This window comes from Leptonotus elevatus, chromosome 2, assembly GCF_054856555.1.
Source record: "Leptonotus elevatus isolate MCC_2025b chromosome 2, RoL_Lele_1.0, whole genome shotgun sequence".
In the NCBI taxonomy this organism is placed as follows: Eukaryota; Metazoa; Chordata; class Actinopteri; order Syngnathiformes; family Syngnathidae; genus Leptonotus; species Leptonotus elevatus.
In genome coordinates, this window is record NC_141240.1 from 4,982,149 (window position 1) to 5,000,283 (window position 18,135).

At 40.6% G+C, this 18,135-nt stretch overlaps 1 protein-coding gene across 3 annotated transcripts in view; it reads left to right on the top strand.

Annotated features, from left to right (window-relative positions):
• LOC147178244 (fibroblast growth factor 14-like) overlaps positions 1-18,135 on the top strand; it is a 55,671-nt gene that overhangs the window by 10,087 nt on the left and 27,449 nt on the right. Inside the window, exons 1-2 of one of the 3 annotated variants that reach the window (XM_086068246.1) lie at positions 2,979-3,079; positions 14,845-15,385. The exons of 1 other annotated variant lie outside the window; for it this stretch is intronic. In XM_086068246.1, coding sequence (XP_085924372.1) covers positions 15,193-15,385 — 193 coding nt within the window. In that variant the 5' untranslated portion in view covers positions 2,979-3,079; positions 14,845-15,192. Of the gene's footprint in view, positions 1-2,978; positions 3,080-14,779; positions 15,386-18,135 lie in introns of those variants that run through there. One more of the 3 variants, XM_086068247.1, reaches the window with a different exon arrangement.

The window sequence follows — 18,135 nt, forward strand, 5'->3', positions numbered from 1 at the left end:
TGTAGTGAGAGCAGGGAACAGGTAGAGAAGCTATAGGCGTGGAGGTTTGCCCTGCAAAGGAGGGGAATGAAGGTTAGCCGTAGCAAGACGGAGTATCTGTGTGTGAATGGGAGGGACTCAAGTGGAAGAGTGGGGTTACAGGGAGAAGAGACCAAGAAGGTGGAGGAGTTTAAGTATTTAGGGTCAACAGTCCAGAGCAATGGAAAATAAGTGAAGAAGCATGTACAGGCAGGCTGGAACGGGTGGAGAAAAGTGTCAGGTGTGATGTGTGATAAAAGAGTTTCAGCTAAAATGAAAGGAAAGGTTTATAAAACTGTGGTGAGACCAGTGATGTTGTTTAGTCTGGAGACAGTGCCACTGAGGAAAAGTCAGGAGGCAGAGGTGGAGGTGGCAGAGATGAAGATACTGACGTTCTCTTTGGGAGTGACCAGGATGGATAGAATCAGGAATGAGTACATCAGAGGGACATCACATGATAGAGGCTTTGGAGATAAAGCCAGAGAGGCCAGACTGAGATGGTTGACATGTCCAGAGGAGAGATAGTCAGTATATTGGCAGGAGGATGCAGAGTTTCCAAATGCCAGGCCGGAGGTACACAGTATCATTTCTCCATGAGAGCCCTCAGGAATAAGGTGGATAGATGACGTTTTGTTGACTTAAAATGTTTGGCGCCAATGCTAATCGTGATCGCTAATTGTTAGCAAAAGCTAATTTTGTTGGTATTAATTTGTTTCTAATTCTTGTTGCAATTTCACAATATAGACAACTTCACTACACACTGGAGTTTGTTTATGAAAGTTTAGCTGTTTGGATAACCTAGCTCCCTAACTAGCAAGGCTTTCACAACTAGGGTGGTCACTTCCATAAGGTCAAAAAGGAAGACATATTTAAAAAAATTAATAAGTATTCTCTCGCTATAACGCGGTTCACTTTTCACGGCCTCGCTGTTTCGCAGATTTTCTTTTTGTGCAATAATTTTTTACAGTAATGTGCCTATTTGAGAAAATTTATGAAGGTTTGAACAATGACAATGTTTAAACAAGAAAAATGTGAGAAAATGTAAATGCTACTATGAGAAAAATGTATAAAGGGTGTGGTAAGGAGTTTTAGAGCCTTAAAACATTTATAATAAATGTCAAACAAAGCTATAACTACTTTGCGGATTTCATTTATTGCAAGTATTTTTTGGAACCGGAAAACGAGGTAACACTGTATATCGCGGTTTATTTTCATCAACAATAAAGTTTTACATGGTTTATAGATTATGTTTGTGCATTAAATGGTAAAAAATATCAATAAAAAGTCAAACTTCTTTTTGACAATTTATTTCGTTTACAGTACCATGTTTTTAACCCATTAAGGCCAGGAGCGCATGACCGCATGAGCGCTCCACGCAGCGCTCTTCTCCCCTTAAAGCCACGAGAGCGGATAAGTCATTTGGTTTGGTTTTGACCAATTTTTAGCCGATTAAATCCATCAGAATATGCACGAGAGGGTGACGTGGGCCTCGTAGCATGTCCTGGAATTTTATTCAAGCATTTATGGTTGACGCAGATTCACGGGAGTTATGAAATAAATGACGCGATTGACGACGGCACGGGAGGAATTCGAATCACTGTAACAGTGACATACTGTTAAGATATGCTTGTAGACAATGAGGATGAAAATTTTGACGGCCTTGTAACGAAATAGACGACAAATCGACCCCCCGAGGTTATTACAACTGCGCTCCAGTGTTGAAGTTATGTACCTGCAGATGCAACATTTGTTTGTTAATTAAAAAATATATATATGGAAGGTTTTTAATAATAAACTTATGTTTGTGTGAACACCACAGGTGTAAGCTCTGAAATGTTTTTGGAATTATGTTTCTATCTGCTTCGGGAGCGGATATATCAATTATTTTTAATATTGCTACAAACCATAACTTATTTTGAAAAACAAATAACAAGTAAAAATGTCTTCAATCATGACGCACCTGCTGCTTGCCTCTTGCTTTAAGCTTTTCCGTCCCCACGTAACGTTCTGACTGCGTTGCCCTGACTGCTCACATCGACATCACACCAGCAAAGCATGCAGAAACTGTGAAACCAGTCTCGACTGCTTTTGGCCAGGAAATTGTGCTCTTTCGTCCATCCGTTATTAAAAGTCCGGCGTTTTGGCATTTTTCCTAGGACTGCCTTTTCGCTGCTGTCAATGAAGGCGGTAAGGAAATGACGTACAGTCAGATAGCCTCACGTGGAGATTTGTTTACGTTTATTGAACCAATGATATGTGAGATTTTTAACTGAAGCCACTCTTGGCCAATACAGACCAGTTGTGACGGGGGTGGGGCTGATGTTGGGTCACATAAAATCAACCACGGCTCATTTTCTTTAAAAGGTGGACAAACCAGCGTCCGGCTTAGGTTTTGCGCAGGACACAGGACACGTCACTGAAAAGTAGGACTGTCCGGCCTAAATCCGGACGTCTGGCCACTCTATTCACAACATTAGAACAAGATGATGCTATGAGTTTCAAGGGAGTCCGCATACGTGTGTGTGACAGGTTTCTGTCCGAGCAGGAGAGACTGCTGAGTGTTATTTTTCCAAGGGCACTTAAAGAGCGGCGGGCCATCAAAGGCTCCACAAGGAGGTGTTTTCACTGACGTAGTGATAAGAACCTGGGAAACATGCCCACACTTTTTAGATCCTCCGCCTTCTCCATTCAGATCACTGGCTCCTCTGCATACCTCACCACCATGGGGAGCTTTTTGCAATGAAATAAAACACACTGTATTAATATTGATTATTAAACACTTTTGCTGAGAGAAAAGTGTTTTATTGAGGTGTGGGCAGGCGGCTTTGTTTGTCCGGAGTGTCACTCACTCTCACTTGAACTCGGGCTTTGTTCACCATTTGCCTGATGACAGCCCTGTGTGACATCATTGCATGTTTGTGTGAGGCCTTGATAGGGACTTGAAGACCCTTTAAAAGCATGCTGTGGTCAGTCGCTGTGTTTGTGTTGGCCATGGACTTTGAGTTCATTTTAAAAGTTGCAGAGAGGCGCATACGAGCTGCTTTAAATCAAACGGAGCCAGGTAAGTTTAGCCGTGTTTATGTTGTGTATGATGTTTGAATAGTGAATTGGTGGGAGGAAGATTTATTTGGAAGGTGTAACTCACATTATGGTTGTAGGCTAGCGGGCTAGCTAGCAAGAAGCTACAGCGCGTAGCATGCTACTGGACTCTCAGCTCAAACTTTCGCTCCGAAGAAATTCCAGTGAATACCGGTCGCCATTTCCTCCTCCCGTTTGTGAAGCTTTTTCAAACTGCCCGCGTGTGGAGGACACGACTAGTCAGTTTATTAGCTCCCACCTCCCCGACATGTAGCAGCGGTCCCATTCGCGCGGGCGTGCACGCGCACTCTCTTGCTCTGTCCTTCTCTCTCTCTCGCTCTGTCCTTCTCGCTCTTTCTCTCTCTCTCTCTCTCTCTCTCTCTCTCTCTCTCTCTCTCTTGCTCTCTTTCGCATTCTCATCGTAGAAATTGTAATCCCTCGAAGTAATCCCCATTTTTAATAAATGTACCTGTAATCTGATTACATGTTTTTTCCTGTAACTGTAATGGAATACAGTTATAATTTTTTTTGCAATCTGATTACGTAACGGCAGTACATGTATTCCGTTGCTCCCCAAGCCTGATCCTGACTATGATAGGATAAGTGGTTTAGTCAGTGACTGAATTGCTGGATAGTTTTTGCGGTTAATGGGCTATTGCACAAAAAAAAAAAAAGATTGCTGTTGAAAAGGACATCCAACTTGGGGCTTTGAATGCTTTCGAGTGCCTCTTCCCTCTGACACGGCATGAAGGGACGGACCAGTTTGCTCTGTGCATGTAGCAGTGCGGTGTCGAGTGATCTGATCCACTCTCACCGTCTCCCTCGCTGATAAATTTTTCTGAGAAAAATCTGGAGCACTTATTCTGCATGTTTCTCATTAGAACTCATTGTGCTTTCCCAAAATAAGTTTGTACACCATTTTCAATGTAGCATAGCAAGTTTGAACTGTAAGCCGTGACTTTTCCAGTTTTAACCCTTTTACCTGATTTCAGGAGGGTCCTGTTCTTTTCTTACCTTCTCTTTAATTGTTGCTGAATTGTATCATGAGCTCTGTTTTGAGGTGTTAATTGTTGACTTTTTGTACTTAACCCTCAACATAACAAAAACTTGTTTTTTTATGCATACTTTGTTGCGGCACTCGCAGTATATTGACATATTTTACTTTTTGCAGTTTTCATTTATTTCCAACAGCAATGTTGACTATTTATTTCTCATATTTGTATGTATCCTGCCCTTCTTGAATGTGCAGTGTTGAGTTTGGCAGATAGATAGCAATTTTCCAAATGAGTGGCTATTTCAAATTGTTTATTTTAGGGCTGCACGATAATATCGGTGGCCAATCACTATCGACCAATTTGAGGTCATACTAATAAACCAGATAATAAAGAAATCCGCCGATAATAATAGACATGCCATGTTGGTCCATCTGTTGTGGTTGTGGCTCAAGTTGTGCCTAACTCCTTAACCCCTCCCCTCTCCTATGGTCAGGGCTGGACTGGCACAAAAAAATCGGCCCTGGCATTTTGACTTGTGCCCAACGGCCTGGCCCAGCCCGACTCCTGACTATACCTGTCTAACTCATTGTTCTGCCACTGATATTGACTGATGTTGACTCAGTTTGTTGTCTATGTTCAAAATAGATTAATGGGCTAGTCCCTCCAAATTGTGGGCCAGTCTCTTGGGCTAAAATGGAGGAAAATAATAAATTAAAAAGCACTGCATCAGCCCCCAAAAACGCCGGCCCACCGGGCATCTGTCCTGTATGCCAGATGGCCAGTCCAGACCTGCTTATGGTAGTGTTGCATATTTGTGACATCATAATGTGCGTAACCTCGTGTTCACAGAAGATGCCTCATTGCGACATGACAGTCGCCAGTGTCGGCTTTTTTGTGTCTCCCCAAAATCTTACCTTCGCAGTTTTTTGTTGCGTTTTTAAAACATCACTGTTTTGTTTTGGCCAACTCAAAATGAGTTACTGGTTGTCTTTGACGCAGAGATATCAATAAAATTCAGCTTCTTGGTGCTTTACACAATGTTTCAATGTATTTGTACATGTTAGACTTATAGTAGGACTCAAAAGTATATTTGTACTGTTCAAGTTAATTTTGCAAACAATTACCAACTTACTTACCGGTTATCGACATCGGATTCGACACTGTCTAAATTATTGGTTTATCGATATCGGTTAAAAATAGCATTATCGTGCATCCCTAGTTTATTTGGCATAAATGTTCATTCAAATTACTTTCAGGCAAAATAAGTATTTGTTCTCATCTCTCACTTATTTTCAACCAATTGCACGTCCTTCCCTAAGATATGACATCAAGGTCAGTTTAGTAATGAATGCTCTTTTTATAGTTGGAAATGTGGGGATGTGATTCTGCTGCTGCTCAGTGTAGGGGGGGGGGGGGGGGGGGGATCTGTTCGTGGCCGCTGGAAATCCTGAAAAATCATTAACATGCTGCTTTTGTTTCCTAGCTGTTTTTTTTAATTAAAATATACAGTAGTGTATACAGCCTTGGGGAAAAATAAGGACCACACTTGTTTCTTCAGTTTCCTATTCATTTTAAATGCTTAGCAAAAGTGCAACTAAAGGTATTTGTTTGTTTCATGACAACAAGCAGCTCATAAGAATTTAATTAAAGATCTTACTGAGACATTTTCCAAAGGTTGTCTTGATAATAACCAAAATAACTTACATACATTTCTATGGTGTTGTAATGCCAAAAACAGTGCTTTTAGGTTTTCTTTTGTGTCAGTTATTCACTTTTAGTGGCACCAGACATTAAAATGAACAAGAAACTAAATAGAACATGGTGGCTGTATATAAAAAACATTTATGAGAATATTCTCTTGTGAGTTTAAACAGGAAGTCAAGTCAACAATGTTCTTTACAACAATATATTCTATGTGCCCCCACTAGTCTAAATATGGCATTGTGATTAATATTGTGTTTGTGGAATATGAATTAAGCAGCAAAGTTTTGAACACTGCAGAAGGGCGGCCATTTTGCCACTAACTGTTGACTGAAAATGACGTCAGAGTTGCTCAGAGTTAGGGCTCAGGTAATGACCAATCACGGCAAACATCTTTTCTAAGTTTGGTCATGTTACATTGGCAGGCTGAGCTACCTAACTCATTAGTTGTCAATTAATTCATAATTTCACCTCTAGTCTGAACTTTTCCTTAAATACCATAAACGTTTTACTTACAGATGCACTTTACTATGACTTTATCTCAGGGCTAATTTTACCCAGTATTAATTCATATCAAGCAGTGTATGTGAGCATGGTGGACATAGAGTGTCTATTGCACACACACTCACCTGGTATACATATTGCTAATGTTAACTGCTTATTTGCATTTTAGTGGATTCAGCGTTATAGTTGCAGTTTAACTTGATAGCTACCCGAATGTTGTCTTAAGATGTACTTTTTCATTTGAATCACCTGATTCTGACCAGTGCAATACTGGGCTGCAGGTCTTTGTCTCGTCTACACAATGAGTCCAGAGGTGTTAAATTATGTTATGTTCCATTCAAAGTCTTGGGAAGTCAGATTTTTCTCACTCAGATTGTCCCAATTCTGACCACAAAGTGTTCGAGGCAAATGTAAACAAGGATGGTTGATTCTGATAAATTGTTCCGGTTAACATATAAATAATAACAATAACAATAAATCATGTTGTGTTACTCTATTGATATAATGATACATAAATATCTGCTTAAAATCTTGTAAATTATGTTTTGCCATTTTCGGTCTGTCTCTCAATGTGGGTCACCATTGTCGAGTGACGTCAGATTGAAGCCGGTCGGTGAAGTTGGTTATTTTTTCTTTTCTTTTTTCAATATCACAACTTGGCTCTCCGAGTTCAAGGGGCGCACACTTCCTGGAACTTTGCTCGAATGCAGCATTATAATATAATATAGCTATAGTCCTGCAGACTCCTTGGCATGATATAATCTTATGGGAAGTGTTGTACGGAGCTGACAAAATGAAGCCACACTTGAAGACCTGGAAAATGTATTTTTAATTTACAGAATTTTTCCAGGCTTTTCATGACTGTATGAACGAAATACTGCCAATAAGACTTGTGACAATGATAATACTTATTATGGTAGCTTGAATTGGGACTTAATTTGATTTATCACAGGACTTGACTTTATAATAACCAGTGACTTGACTTGCCAAGATGGAATGACTTGGGATTTGTTTGAGACTTTCACATGTGTGATTTAATCCCATTTCTGCTTGGTAGTAGAGTTTTTATCCGGACTTTGTGAGAAACGCATGCATCTAAAAAAGCAAAAAGAATGAAGGGAGGAGACAAGGAAACTGCCAAGAACAAACAGAAGAAAAAACGATGGGATTAATAATTGAGTCTGTCTGTTTCCTTTCTACTCTCCTCTACTGGGCTGATGATGTTGTGAGGTGAGAGGAGGCAATGGAGCAGGATGCAAAACAGGGAAAGGAGATGAAGCCAGGGCAGAAGGAAAGGAAACAAGGGCGGTGAAAGACATCCGAGAGGAGACGTGCGGGGGAGAAAACAGACTATTCAATGAGTTTATGTGGTGTGCGACGCATTAGTTTGGCGTGTGCGTTCATCTTCTCAGCATTCAGCAAGCGCTATCTTCCCTACTCAGAGAGCCACCTGCGTCACTGATCACTGGATACCCTGGTAACAGTGGACTTCCCCCGTGCCTCCTGTGAAGCTGCGCGTGTGGGCGGGTGTCTGAGTGTGAATTATGACTCATCCTGCTCACTTCACAGTGGCTATCCTCACACTCCGTGTGGGGAACACCCATGCACAGCTGTCTCCTCCCTGTCTGCCTCCCCCCATACCCCCACCCCTCCCCGCTTGATTTCAGCATCACGCCCTCTCTGGCTGAGTTGCTTGGCTCAGATTATTTTTTCCTTTTGTTTCATGCAGTTCTACTTTGATAACCACAGTTTGTAGTCTGTGACTGGCCATGCAAAGAATAGAATGCCACATTGATTTAAAAATCAATAAGACAGTGTGAGAAAGTCGTCCTTGCTATAAACAATATTGTACACTGCAGTATGTACGCTACCAGAGGTGGAAAGGTACTCGCACTATACATTTATGTAGAAGTACCGATACTTTTGTAAATAAATAAATAAATAAATAAATAAATAAATAAATAAAGATAAGAAAAAAGACTAAGGTACAAAAAAAAAGACAGATTCAACCAACTCCAACAAAAAAAAAACATAGGCCTACAGACTGAAATATACTCAAGTAAAAACAATTTTTACTCAATTATATATAGACATTAACCATTTTGACAACTTGGGGCTCTATTTTGTTTTGATTTTCATGCCAGTGTGAGTTTTGTTTAGCATATTTGGGAATTTGGCAGACATGCTGGTTTGTGTGGAAAAGCATTTCTCCACACCAATTAATTTCTAATTTATATTAACACATTACATAATTTTTTAATAGCTAAGAAGCGATTCTGTGGAATGGTTAATTTAAACTCTATTTTTGTTGAGCGATTATGATTCTAAAGTACTTTTTAGGGACATTTTTGCATAGGTATAGTAATTTTAGAAAGTCTCGTGATCATTGTGATTTATTGCGTGCTGCATATCACATGGATTCGAATGGCAACAAAGACACTCACGAGGAATTATTGCGTCTCACACCGGACATAAAAGTGGGAATTACGCGCGAAACCAAAGAAGCACTTCTTCAAAAGCAGTACAGCCACAGCGGAACAGACAAAAGAGAAGATGAAACTGTGGCCGATATGGCCAATATCACCCGCCCCAATATAGCGAGTAGAAGTTAGGGACCGTCCACAAATTACATATTCTAGAGCGACTTATGTAGGACTCAGGTTACTATTTTACATTGGTCACTCTGGAAATTTAATTTGTGGACGGTCCCTAACCTAGAAGGTAAATATCCAGCCAACTTTTTGTTACATTTTGTTGTGCGTAGCCCTTTACATTTAGGTGACACCACCCCGCCAAGGAAGGACATGAAATTAAGCAGATCAGTATTAGCACAACATTTGCCGATAGAAGACATTTTTCTTGCCCATTACGTCAACAAACTCACATTCAAATGAACGAGGGTGGCTGTTTACAAACAGGCTACGTACGTCATCGCGATCATGTGTTTTAATTTTCCAAGTTTTTGAGTATTCACACAAACTAAGCTTTCCTTGGACCATCGGTCCTGCATTTGGTGGCCAAACTTATATTACACCTGTTCAAAACCTGAGATCATAACAATTGATGTAACTTGTGTGTATAGGTACAGTGTGTTACAAGAAAAAAATCTGACCACCTATACTGTATAGCCAAATAAAGCATGTCATTGAATTGAAATTATGATATGAACAAAATGACCCTGAGTTTGTGGAATTGGTTAAGAATTGAGGATTTTTTTTAAGTTTACAGTATGTCATGAATCGTCCTAAATTATCTTGTCCAGAAATCAATGTAACTTAATGGGAAATTCGTAATAATCATAATTGTTGTTATCTTTTTGATTCAATATTTGTTTGTTTTTTATAACATCAAAACTATGATGAAGTGGGGAGTCACATGAGTGGCAATTTTCATCATAATATGTGAGTATACAACTGGTTGGAAAAATAAACTGTATTAAATGTTGAATGTTATTGCCAATTACAGTAAAAGTGTTGAGACACTTCACTTGTTAGATAATAATCCCCTAGATGGGTTTAAGGACTTTTGCTAGCTCAGAAAATAGGAGCATTTTCTAAAATTGATACCTTAATGATGGTACACAATATGTTTGGTGGTAAATATTGGTAGGATAACTTAAACTGACAGATGATTGTAATAGATTTAATAAAGCAGGATAGTCACACAAATGAGGCAGTTGCCTGTTCCACTCTGTATTTGGAGTTTCATATGGATCCAAACAATTCATAACGTGTGTTTTTGCCCGGTATCAGTTTCTGGCTTTGTAATCTAACTTTACACATGTAAAATCCCAGCTTTTTGCATTTGAACATGTTTTTGTCTTGCCACAAATACAGGTATAAATATTTTGGAGGAATGAGGCTAGGCATTTCAATGTCCTCAAAGATAATAATAATAATAAAAGCAAAGCAATACAATCCGCCATTTGTCGCATTTATATATATATCAAATATCAGAAATGCCGGCCGTTCGGAATTGTCAAATGGGTCATAGGCGCTAGAATTCAATGCCCTACCAAAATCTTTTGAATTTTACAACAACTGACTGCGCATGTTAAACTTTTAACAAGAGTTTGTCACTGTTGTTCTATGCAACCTACACCGCAAGCTACCTTATCATATGAGATGTCAAGTGATAAGTAAATTGATTTTATCCATTGTTAGCTATAGGCTATTTATCCCACTCATCTAAAAGTTTGCAATATTTTTATTGTAATCTATTAATCTCAATTAAATGTTCTGACTTTTGTCCTTTTCAATGTACTGTAAATTAAAATTTGTCAAATCAACGCTACTTTTTGCAAACATCTTATTTTGCGGTTTCAATTACTCTTATTTTTGGGCCTCTGGTATCTCCAGGTGAGCACAGGCCTTGCTACAGTGGTCAGTGGTGTCAGCTTTAACAATGGGCATGCCACATTTGACAGGTAATAGCACAAACCAAATATTATTAGATTGTACAGCAATATTCTTGCAAAATGACACTTTGAGTCATGACCAAGATGAAATAAAACGAGTAAGTGTAAACCTATCTGATCTTTATAGACCTAGAAAAAAGTGCAGCATTCTGAATGGTGGTCGATAGGGGGCGCCACTTTACCTGTGTAGCCGGAGAGGATGATGAGAAGACTAGTGTGTGAATGGATTTGTCCTCTGCAATTTGAATGGAAAATTGGAGCATTGTTGTTCATAATGAATGAGTGTGTGTATGTGTTTTATAATGTTTTATTTGTGCAAGTGTTTATTGCATGAGGCATGGATCATGAAAGAGGAATCAGTGAGCAGAATTTTATTTTGGTGTTAACTGCTGGGCTATAAAAAGCAGCAGAAGGTAGGATTTTTAATGTATGTAAGCCTTGCTTTATTTTACTATTTGACTTGGTGTGTTACATAAATGAAGTGCACACATACATTGCAGTATATATTTGCATATTATAAGCAAAGGTTCACATGTTGCTTCATTAAACCGATCAAATAGAATATGAGAAGGCTACGTTGGGAAAGTGGAAAAACAAAATGAGGAGATGCCATTGCATTGTTGTTATCCAATGAACCTTAATGTCATCAGGGAATTCAGCATATATCAATGTAACATTTCCAGTCAAAATGTTAATGTGACTTGATGAGTTATGAAAGCAATACAGAACACCGGTTTGCAGTCCAGCCGTCAACTCCTGTTGCCAGGCCACCGCGCTTGCGTGTACTCTGGCGCTCTCAAGTGGCCTTCAAAGTAATTGTGATTTTTGTGTTGCTGGCTGTCCATGGTGCTGAAGCGTTTTCGCCACGCGACCAGCCAGCCAGCAAGAAAACAGGTAGAAGTTTGACCTGTTGCCATTATTATTGGGAGAAAGTTATGACCTAACCATAACTGTCACATGTGAAGAAATATGAGCTGAGTCCAGTTGCGTCCTGTACAAGCTTAGGCTGTTTGAAGGGGTATAAAGGCAGCTCTTCGTCTGCATTTTAAAACTTCTTCCAGGCGACTGTCACCAGCCGCATTTGATGACAGCCAAGTGGAGAATACTTATTTGGGTACATTATAGCGAAGTTGAAAAAATATGAGCAAACGTGCACATTGAGAGATACCTTTCAAATTACAGCAGTTTAATTTAAGACGTGGTCATAATTATGATTGTTTTGGGCATTTTAACTACCTTTATGCGTATATGTACAGTGTCAAACAATTAGAGGATGTCTGGTGGTATAGATTGTGGTCATCTACGATCATGTATTTCTAGTTACAATAAAATGAAACATTTTAAGTATAATTTCGGAATTCCATTTAATATATATATATATTTTAAGCATGGTATTATACAAGTGATTTTTAACACCTTAGCCACATTTTAAAGTGTGAGGCTCCCTATACTAGCAATGACCAAAACAACACATTATACTGTACACCCACATTCAAAAATCTTCTCTAAACCAGACGTCTGTCGTAGTACCAAGACTGACCGGTGGAAGGCAGCATGGTACCTCATGGCACCAGAAGAAGAATGAGGAAAAAGCTAGCCTAACTGTTAGCTTATGACACTGCAGTGTCAAACTCTTCTCTTTGTCATTTTGTGAGACACAGTATACAAATACAAACACTCATCACGAATAATTGTTCCTCTATTTGTGTAACAGTGGAAGCATTAGCTTACTTCCCGATTGGCCATTTTTTAGTTTGATGTCACAGTCTGATTGGCAATCGTATATAGCCTATTAAACAGGTTCAAAGGTACAGTGTGTAGAAATGTTCGATTTTGCAGTGTTCATTAATTTAAAAAAAACACTATTCATTTCAATGAATTACACCAAAAAAAGAATACCTGTTCTATCACATCAACGTACATTTCAATATATATATATATATATATAATCGTAGGTCTAGTAGGCCTAATCACTATAGATTACATAGGTTGTGCTGCCATTTTTCTGCTATGGATAAGCCTACCCGAAGGAGAAGGATTTAGCGAATGTAGTCGTTGGTGATAAACTTGCGAAGTGTGGTCTGTCTGTGGCATCGTTGTGTCTCACTGCAATCCATTGACAATTCCGAGCTTATGTCAAGTGTCAAAATGGCGGTCAACTCGGTAAAATGATACTCTCCGCTCAATGAACGGCATTGGATTTTGGATCCGGTTGTAATTTGATTTGTGAGGATTATTTTGATTTCAAAATGTTATGAAATGTCAATTGACTACTATAACAATCTGCCTGGTGTGTATGATAGTCGCAGGCAAAAGCAATACTATTGCCATTTGTTTTCGTCGTATAGAGGAAGCATTTGCATTGTGGAAATATCAGAAATGCCCTGGATGTCCGGAATTGTCCCTTAGTTCACTGCAAGATGGCAAAAAATTCTAACAATGTCTTGTTAACATTTATGGTTGTTGGCCTCAACCAGTTTCCTAGCAGATTAACTCCACAGTGAAATCTGTCGGTATGATCTATTAAAAACATCCAATATTCTGTTTGTTTTTTTACTTTGATCAGAAGCTCTAATTAATAAATGTATTGTTTTAATTGTATAATATAATTTATCTTAATTAGTAGGAAAAGGAACTAACAAGACAACTTTCAAATAAACACCATGATTATTGTGCAAATGCATTAAAATATCAGTGGTTAAAAAGAAAATGAAAAGAAGAATAGCATATATTTTAAATGATACAGTTGGATTTTGTTTTCTGGTGACTTTACTCACGATGACGAGCTGTTTTCATCCTTGCTGGGCGCGTGGCTTCAGCAACAGTGTGACACCACAAAGCGCCAAGCAGTCTCCAACCAGTCGCTAGACAATCACTATAGCATCCGTTTCGTTGCTTTCAAAATAAAACTGTTGGCAGCTTCTCCGTTTGGAATTTACAAGGTGTGTTCATAGTAAATGCATGCTGCGCTTGTGTAAAGTTATCCATTTTATTTAGAGTTGAGTTTATAGTTGAACCTTTTCCCAGCTGATTTTGGGTAAGAGACAGCGTTCACTTTTTACTGGACAACAGCCAATCACAGGGCACAAATAGACAATCAATCATTCACAGTTAAGGACAATTTAGAGTCTTCAATTGACCAAGAAGCATGTTTTTTTGGAATAGGCTAAGGGAGGATGCCGAAGTAGCCTACTTACCCACACAAGCATAGACAGATCATGCAATCTCCACACAGGAAGGCAAGAGCCTGCATGGATTTGAACCTCCAACCGCAGAACTGTGAGGTGGATGTAGCTACTAACCACGTTGTTCGTGCTGCTGTGTACGTTTTAACACCATCAGGCCAATTAATCATTTGGTTAGTATTAGGGGTGTTAGAAAAAATCGATTCGGCAATATATCGCGATATTACAGCGCACAATTCTCGAATCTATTCAATATGCGGCCGAATAGATTTTTAAACATAATTTTTTTATGGAAATATTCAACAAAACGTCTTACTTAGGGCTGGGATTCACACATTAAGCATGGAAGAATGTTATATTAATGGAACATTAAGCCTTAATATTTTATTTCAGTGCTGTTCAAACATGAAACAGACTGCAACCTGTTTGTTAAATGCAGTGGCTCAGTTATAAGACTGAATTTTCAGATAAACAAATACATTTTCATACAAATTTTACAGTGTACATGTACAAGTTTACTGATTAGTATTTTCTAAATTTGAGTTAAAATAATCGCAGTAATCAATTTATAGATTTGTATCGGGATTAATCAGTATAGAATCGAATTGTGACCTATGAATCGTGATACGAATTGAATCGCCAGGTGCGAGGCAATTCACACCCCTAGTTAGTATAGTAGCAACAGGTACCGGAGACTGTACAAAAGGACCAATGTGACGTTTAAGTGCGTTTAAGTGGAGGCGCTACATCATCCACTTGCCAAGCGGATATTTGTTTAACTTTGAAAGTCCAAAGCGCTCGATTTCCGGCGAGGCAGTATGTGACTCACGTTCGTTTTACACACCTGGAGCGGCTCGCGCCTGCACGCGCGCCTCGCGCCCCTGGCAGCAGACACAAACGGACGTTTTGTAGTGAAGGTGCGCGGTCTTCTGATTGTGTCCTTCAGAGGGTCGCGTTCGCCTCGGGTGTCGGCCATGGAAAGGAGCACCCGCACAGCACTTGGATGAAGCGCATGCAGGTGTCATTCATAGAGCGCTGCTGACAGGCGGGGCAGCGGGACGTGACGGACAGGTAAACCGCTGTGCGTTTGAAACCAATGGCCCGTGGCCGTGACGCGCAGCGGCGTGAATAGCTCGGACTCTGAAGTGATGGGGCCGTTGTAGCCGGCAGAGCCGCGACTGCGGGGTGCGGTATCGTCTGCGATCCGAGCCCCCGATCCGGAGCAGGCGAGTAACGAGATCGGAGACGCGGGTGGAGACGGCTCTGCTTTTGTGTCGGCTGTCTCGGCGGGGACATGGCAGCGGCCATCGCCAGCGGTTTGATCCGCCAGAAGCGGCAGGCGAGGGAGCAACATGCCCACCGACCGACCACTCACCGGCGACGCAAGAGCCCCGGCAAGAAGCCGGGGCTGTGCAACGGCAACCTGGTTGACATCTTCTCCAAAGTCCGGATATTTGGCTTGAAGAAGAGGAGGCTACGGAGACAAGGTGCTCGTGGACACACATATATGCACACGAACACGTACGCACGCACGGCTCGGCAGACAGACAGACGCGCGCAAATGTACGTTTACGCGCTTTGACGGACATATGCACACACATCCCGACACAAAAGCGCGCACACCCTAGTTTTTTTGTTTTGTTTTAGTTTTTTTTTTTTGCATGAAGCCAGACTGACAGATTCGTCGTGAACACACAAACGCGCGCACACGCACTGTCATGTCTTGTATCGCCCTATGGTTCACCAGTTCCCGAATACATCCATTATTGAAGCCACAGATTGGTCTGTCTCGCCTCTCTCTTTCAATGTCTGACTCATTCCTTGCATGTGCTAATTAAAAGACGACCTGTTTTATTTGGAAATGATCCCTTTTGTACTGTTTCTTGTTAGTTTTTGTTCACGCAGAGGTCAAAGATTGAATACAGACGTTAAGTGTGTGCTGTACTGGGCTCAATTGTGCGGGAAGTCAGCAGGTGACCAAGTAAGATTTAAAGAGGGTAGGAAGGTGAGGTGTCATGTTAATAAGGGCCAGGTTGGACTCTTGAGAAGCAACAATTAAGATCTCATAAGGGATCTGTACTCCCTCAGCTCTTTAAGTCCTAGACACAGCTTCAGATTTTTTTTTTCTGGTTCCGCTCTTGCTGCATATTATTAACATTATAATTCACTCAGTGATTTCACATGCATTTAATTCAAACTTCCCTACTCATCCTTACATCTTTACATTCCCACCTCCTGCCTCCATTTGGTATCACACTAATCCTCCCTCTTTGCCTCAGATCTCTCCATCGCTCCCTCCAGCCAACACCCCCAGCGCACGCACGCACGCACGCACGCACGCACGCACGCACGCACGCACGCACACACACAAAGCTTGGCAATGTTTGTGTGCAACTTGCCAACATCCCCTACAGTCTTCCAGGGGTTTTGTCAAGGAGACATTCAAGCAGACATGGACTCATATTGGCTTCTTATTACAAGGGCGAGTCTAATGTGTCTTAATATTAATTATTTTTAGATTATTTAAATGTTAGTGGTTTTCTCGACTTCTCTTACTGTAGCTCATGTTTACTTCGAGCATTCAAAATAAGGCACAATTTGAAAATTTATATTGTGATATTATTTAGTGCAGGCCAGCTCCATCACCTTTACTTATAAATGTCCTCCCTATGGACAGGCTCTCATGTGCACTGTTTCCCTGGCTCGAAATCAATGCGTAATAACATGTAGGTATAGAAAATCAATGGCAGACTGAAGCCCTTTCCACGGCGTTGCGTTATTTGAAGTGTGCATGCGAGAGTCTCAGAGTCAAAAGATGGTTGTCGGCATTTCACAGTCACAGAGTGCGTCACTGCTGCCATATTGGAGGTGATCTTCCTGCATTTGTTTCAGCAAGAGGGCTCTCATTTGAGATGCTGGAATCACGCTCGAGTGGTTTGATTGTCATGTGTCACATCCAACATGTGTGTGCTTGTGTGTGTGTGTGTAAAGCCTGAATCTAAGCTCAAATGAACAATGACAGTGTGACGTGTCCAACAATCACAAGAGCTCAACGGATTGTGTGTGTGTGTGTGTGTGTGTGTGTGTGTGTGTGTGTGTGTGTGTGTGTGTGTGTGTGTGTGTGTGTGTGTGTGTGTGTGTGTGTGTGTGTGTGTGTGTGTGTGTGTGTGTGTGTGAGTGTGTGTGGTGTGTATGGATGTGTGTGTGGATGGGGGAATACCCCTCTACTGGAACACTGTGGAATCACGAGACTGTTGTCATGGAAACGCAAATATGGGAATTTCCCTAGTAACAGACAGGCTATGTAGATGCTGGGATGGGAAGGGAATATTACCTTGGCGACTGTGGAAAAAGCAGCATAAGTGCATGTTTGACAGCTGAAAGGACGAAAGATGATTAGGGGCCACTCCCTTGTGAACCATCATTGACTCTTTTTCATCAATTATACAACAAGCATCACCAAACTGTAATTGTGATTCAAATGTAAACGGAGTTTATGACTAGCCAGTTTACCTCAAACTCGTCTGAAATGATGACACAAGTCTGGACTGCGGCCTGAGGAGGGCTTGTTTGAGCCTGCCAGTCAGACATGAGCATGTCCAATAAAACAACAAAAAGTCAATTTGCCCAAAGCATGACCTTGACAGCATTCAATGTTACGTTATATATCCTCCTCCAGTTTGAAAGCCATTTTAATTAGATCAGATGAACTGTCCCAATTTTTTCCTTTATCTTGCTCATTTACACTTTTGTGTGCTGTGATTGTTATGTTTTCATCACAGGATTACAGAAAATCTAGTGACTCGAAAAAACGTTGTAGATACTGTCGTGTTATATTCGAAGCAGAAAAATAAGATTGCGTCTACTATATAGTTTCAGTGTACGCATCTGCCGTGCTGATAATGTGCCACAACACGAGCACGCTTTGTTGTAAGGCTTCACAACTCGTCTTCCCTCCTTCTTGCCACAAAATGGAGCCGTCACAAAAATGGAACCCCCCTGCCCCCTCTCCCTAACTGGGTCAGTCTGGGTTTTGTCACTGTACATCACCTTGACTATACCTTTACGCTCTGCCTCTCTGACACACTCTTAAAGGGGATTCCCAGCATGTTTTGGAACAGTGGGTGTGGTCGTATGCGTTTTATAAGTCTGTGACATAAAACATTGCCTTCCGCTGACCCAAAAACCTTATCAAAATTTTTCAAGTGGAACAATGACCGGTAAGGAAAGGATTAGT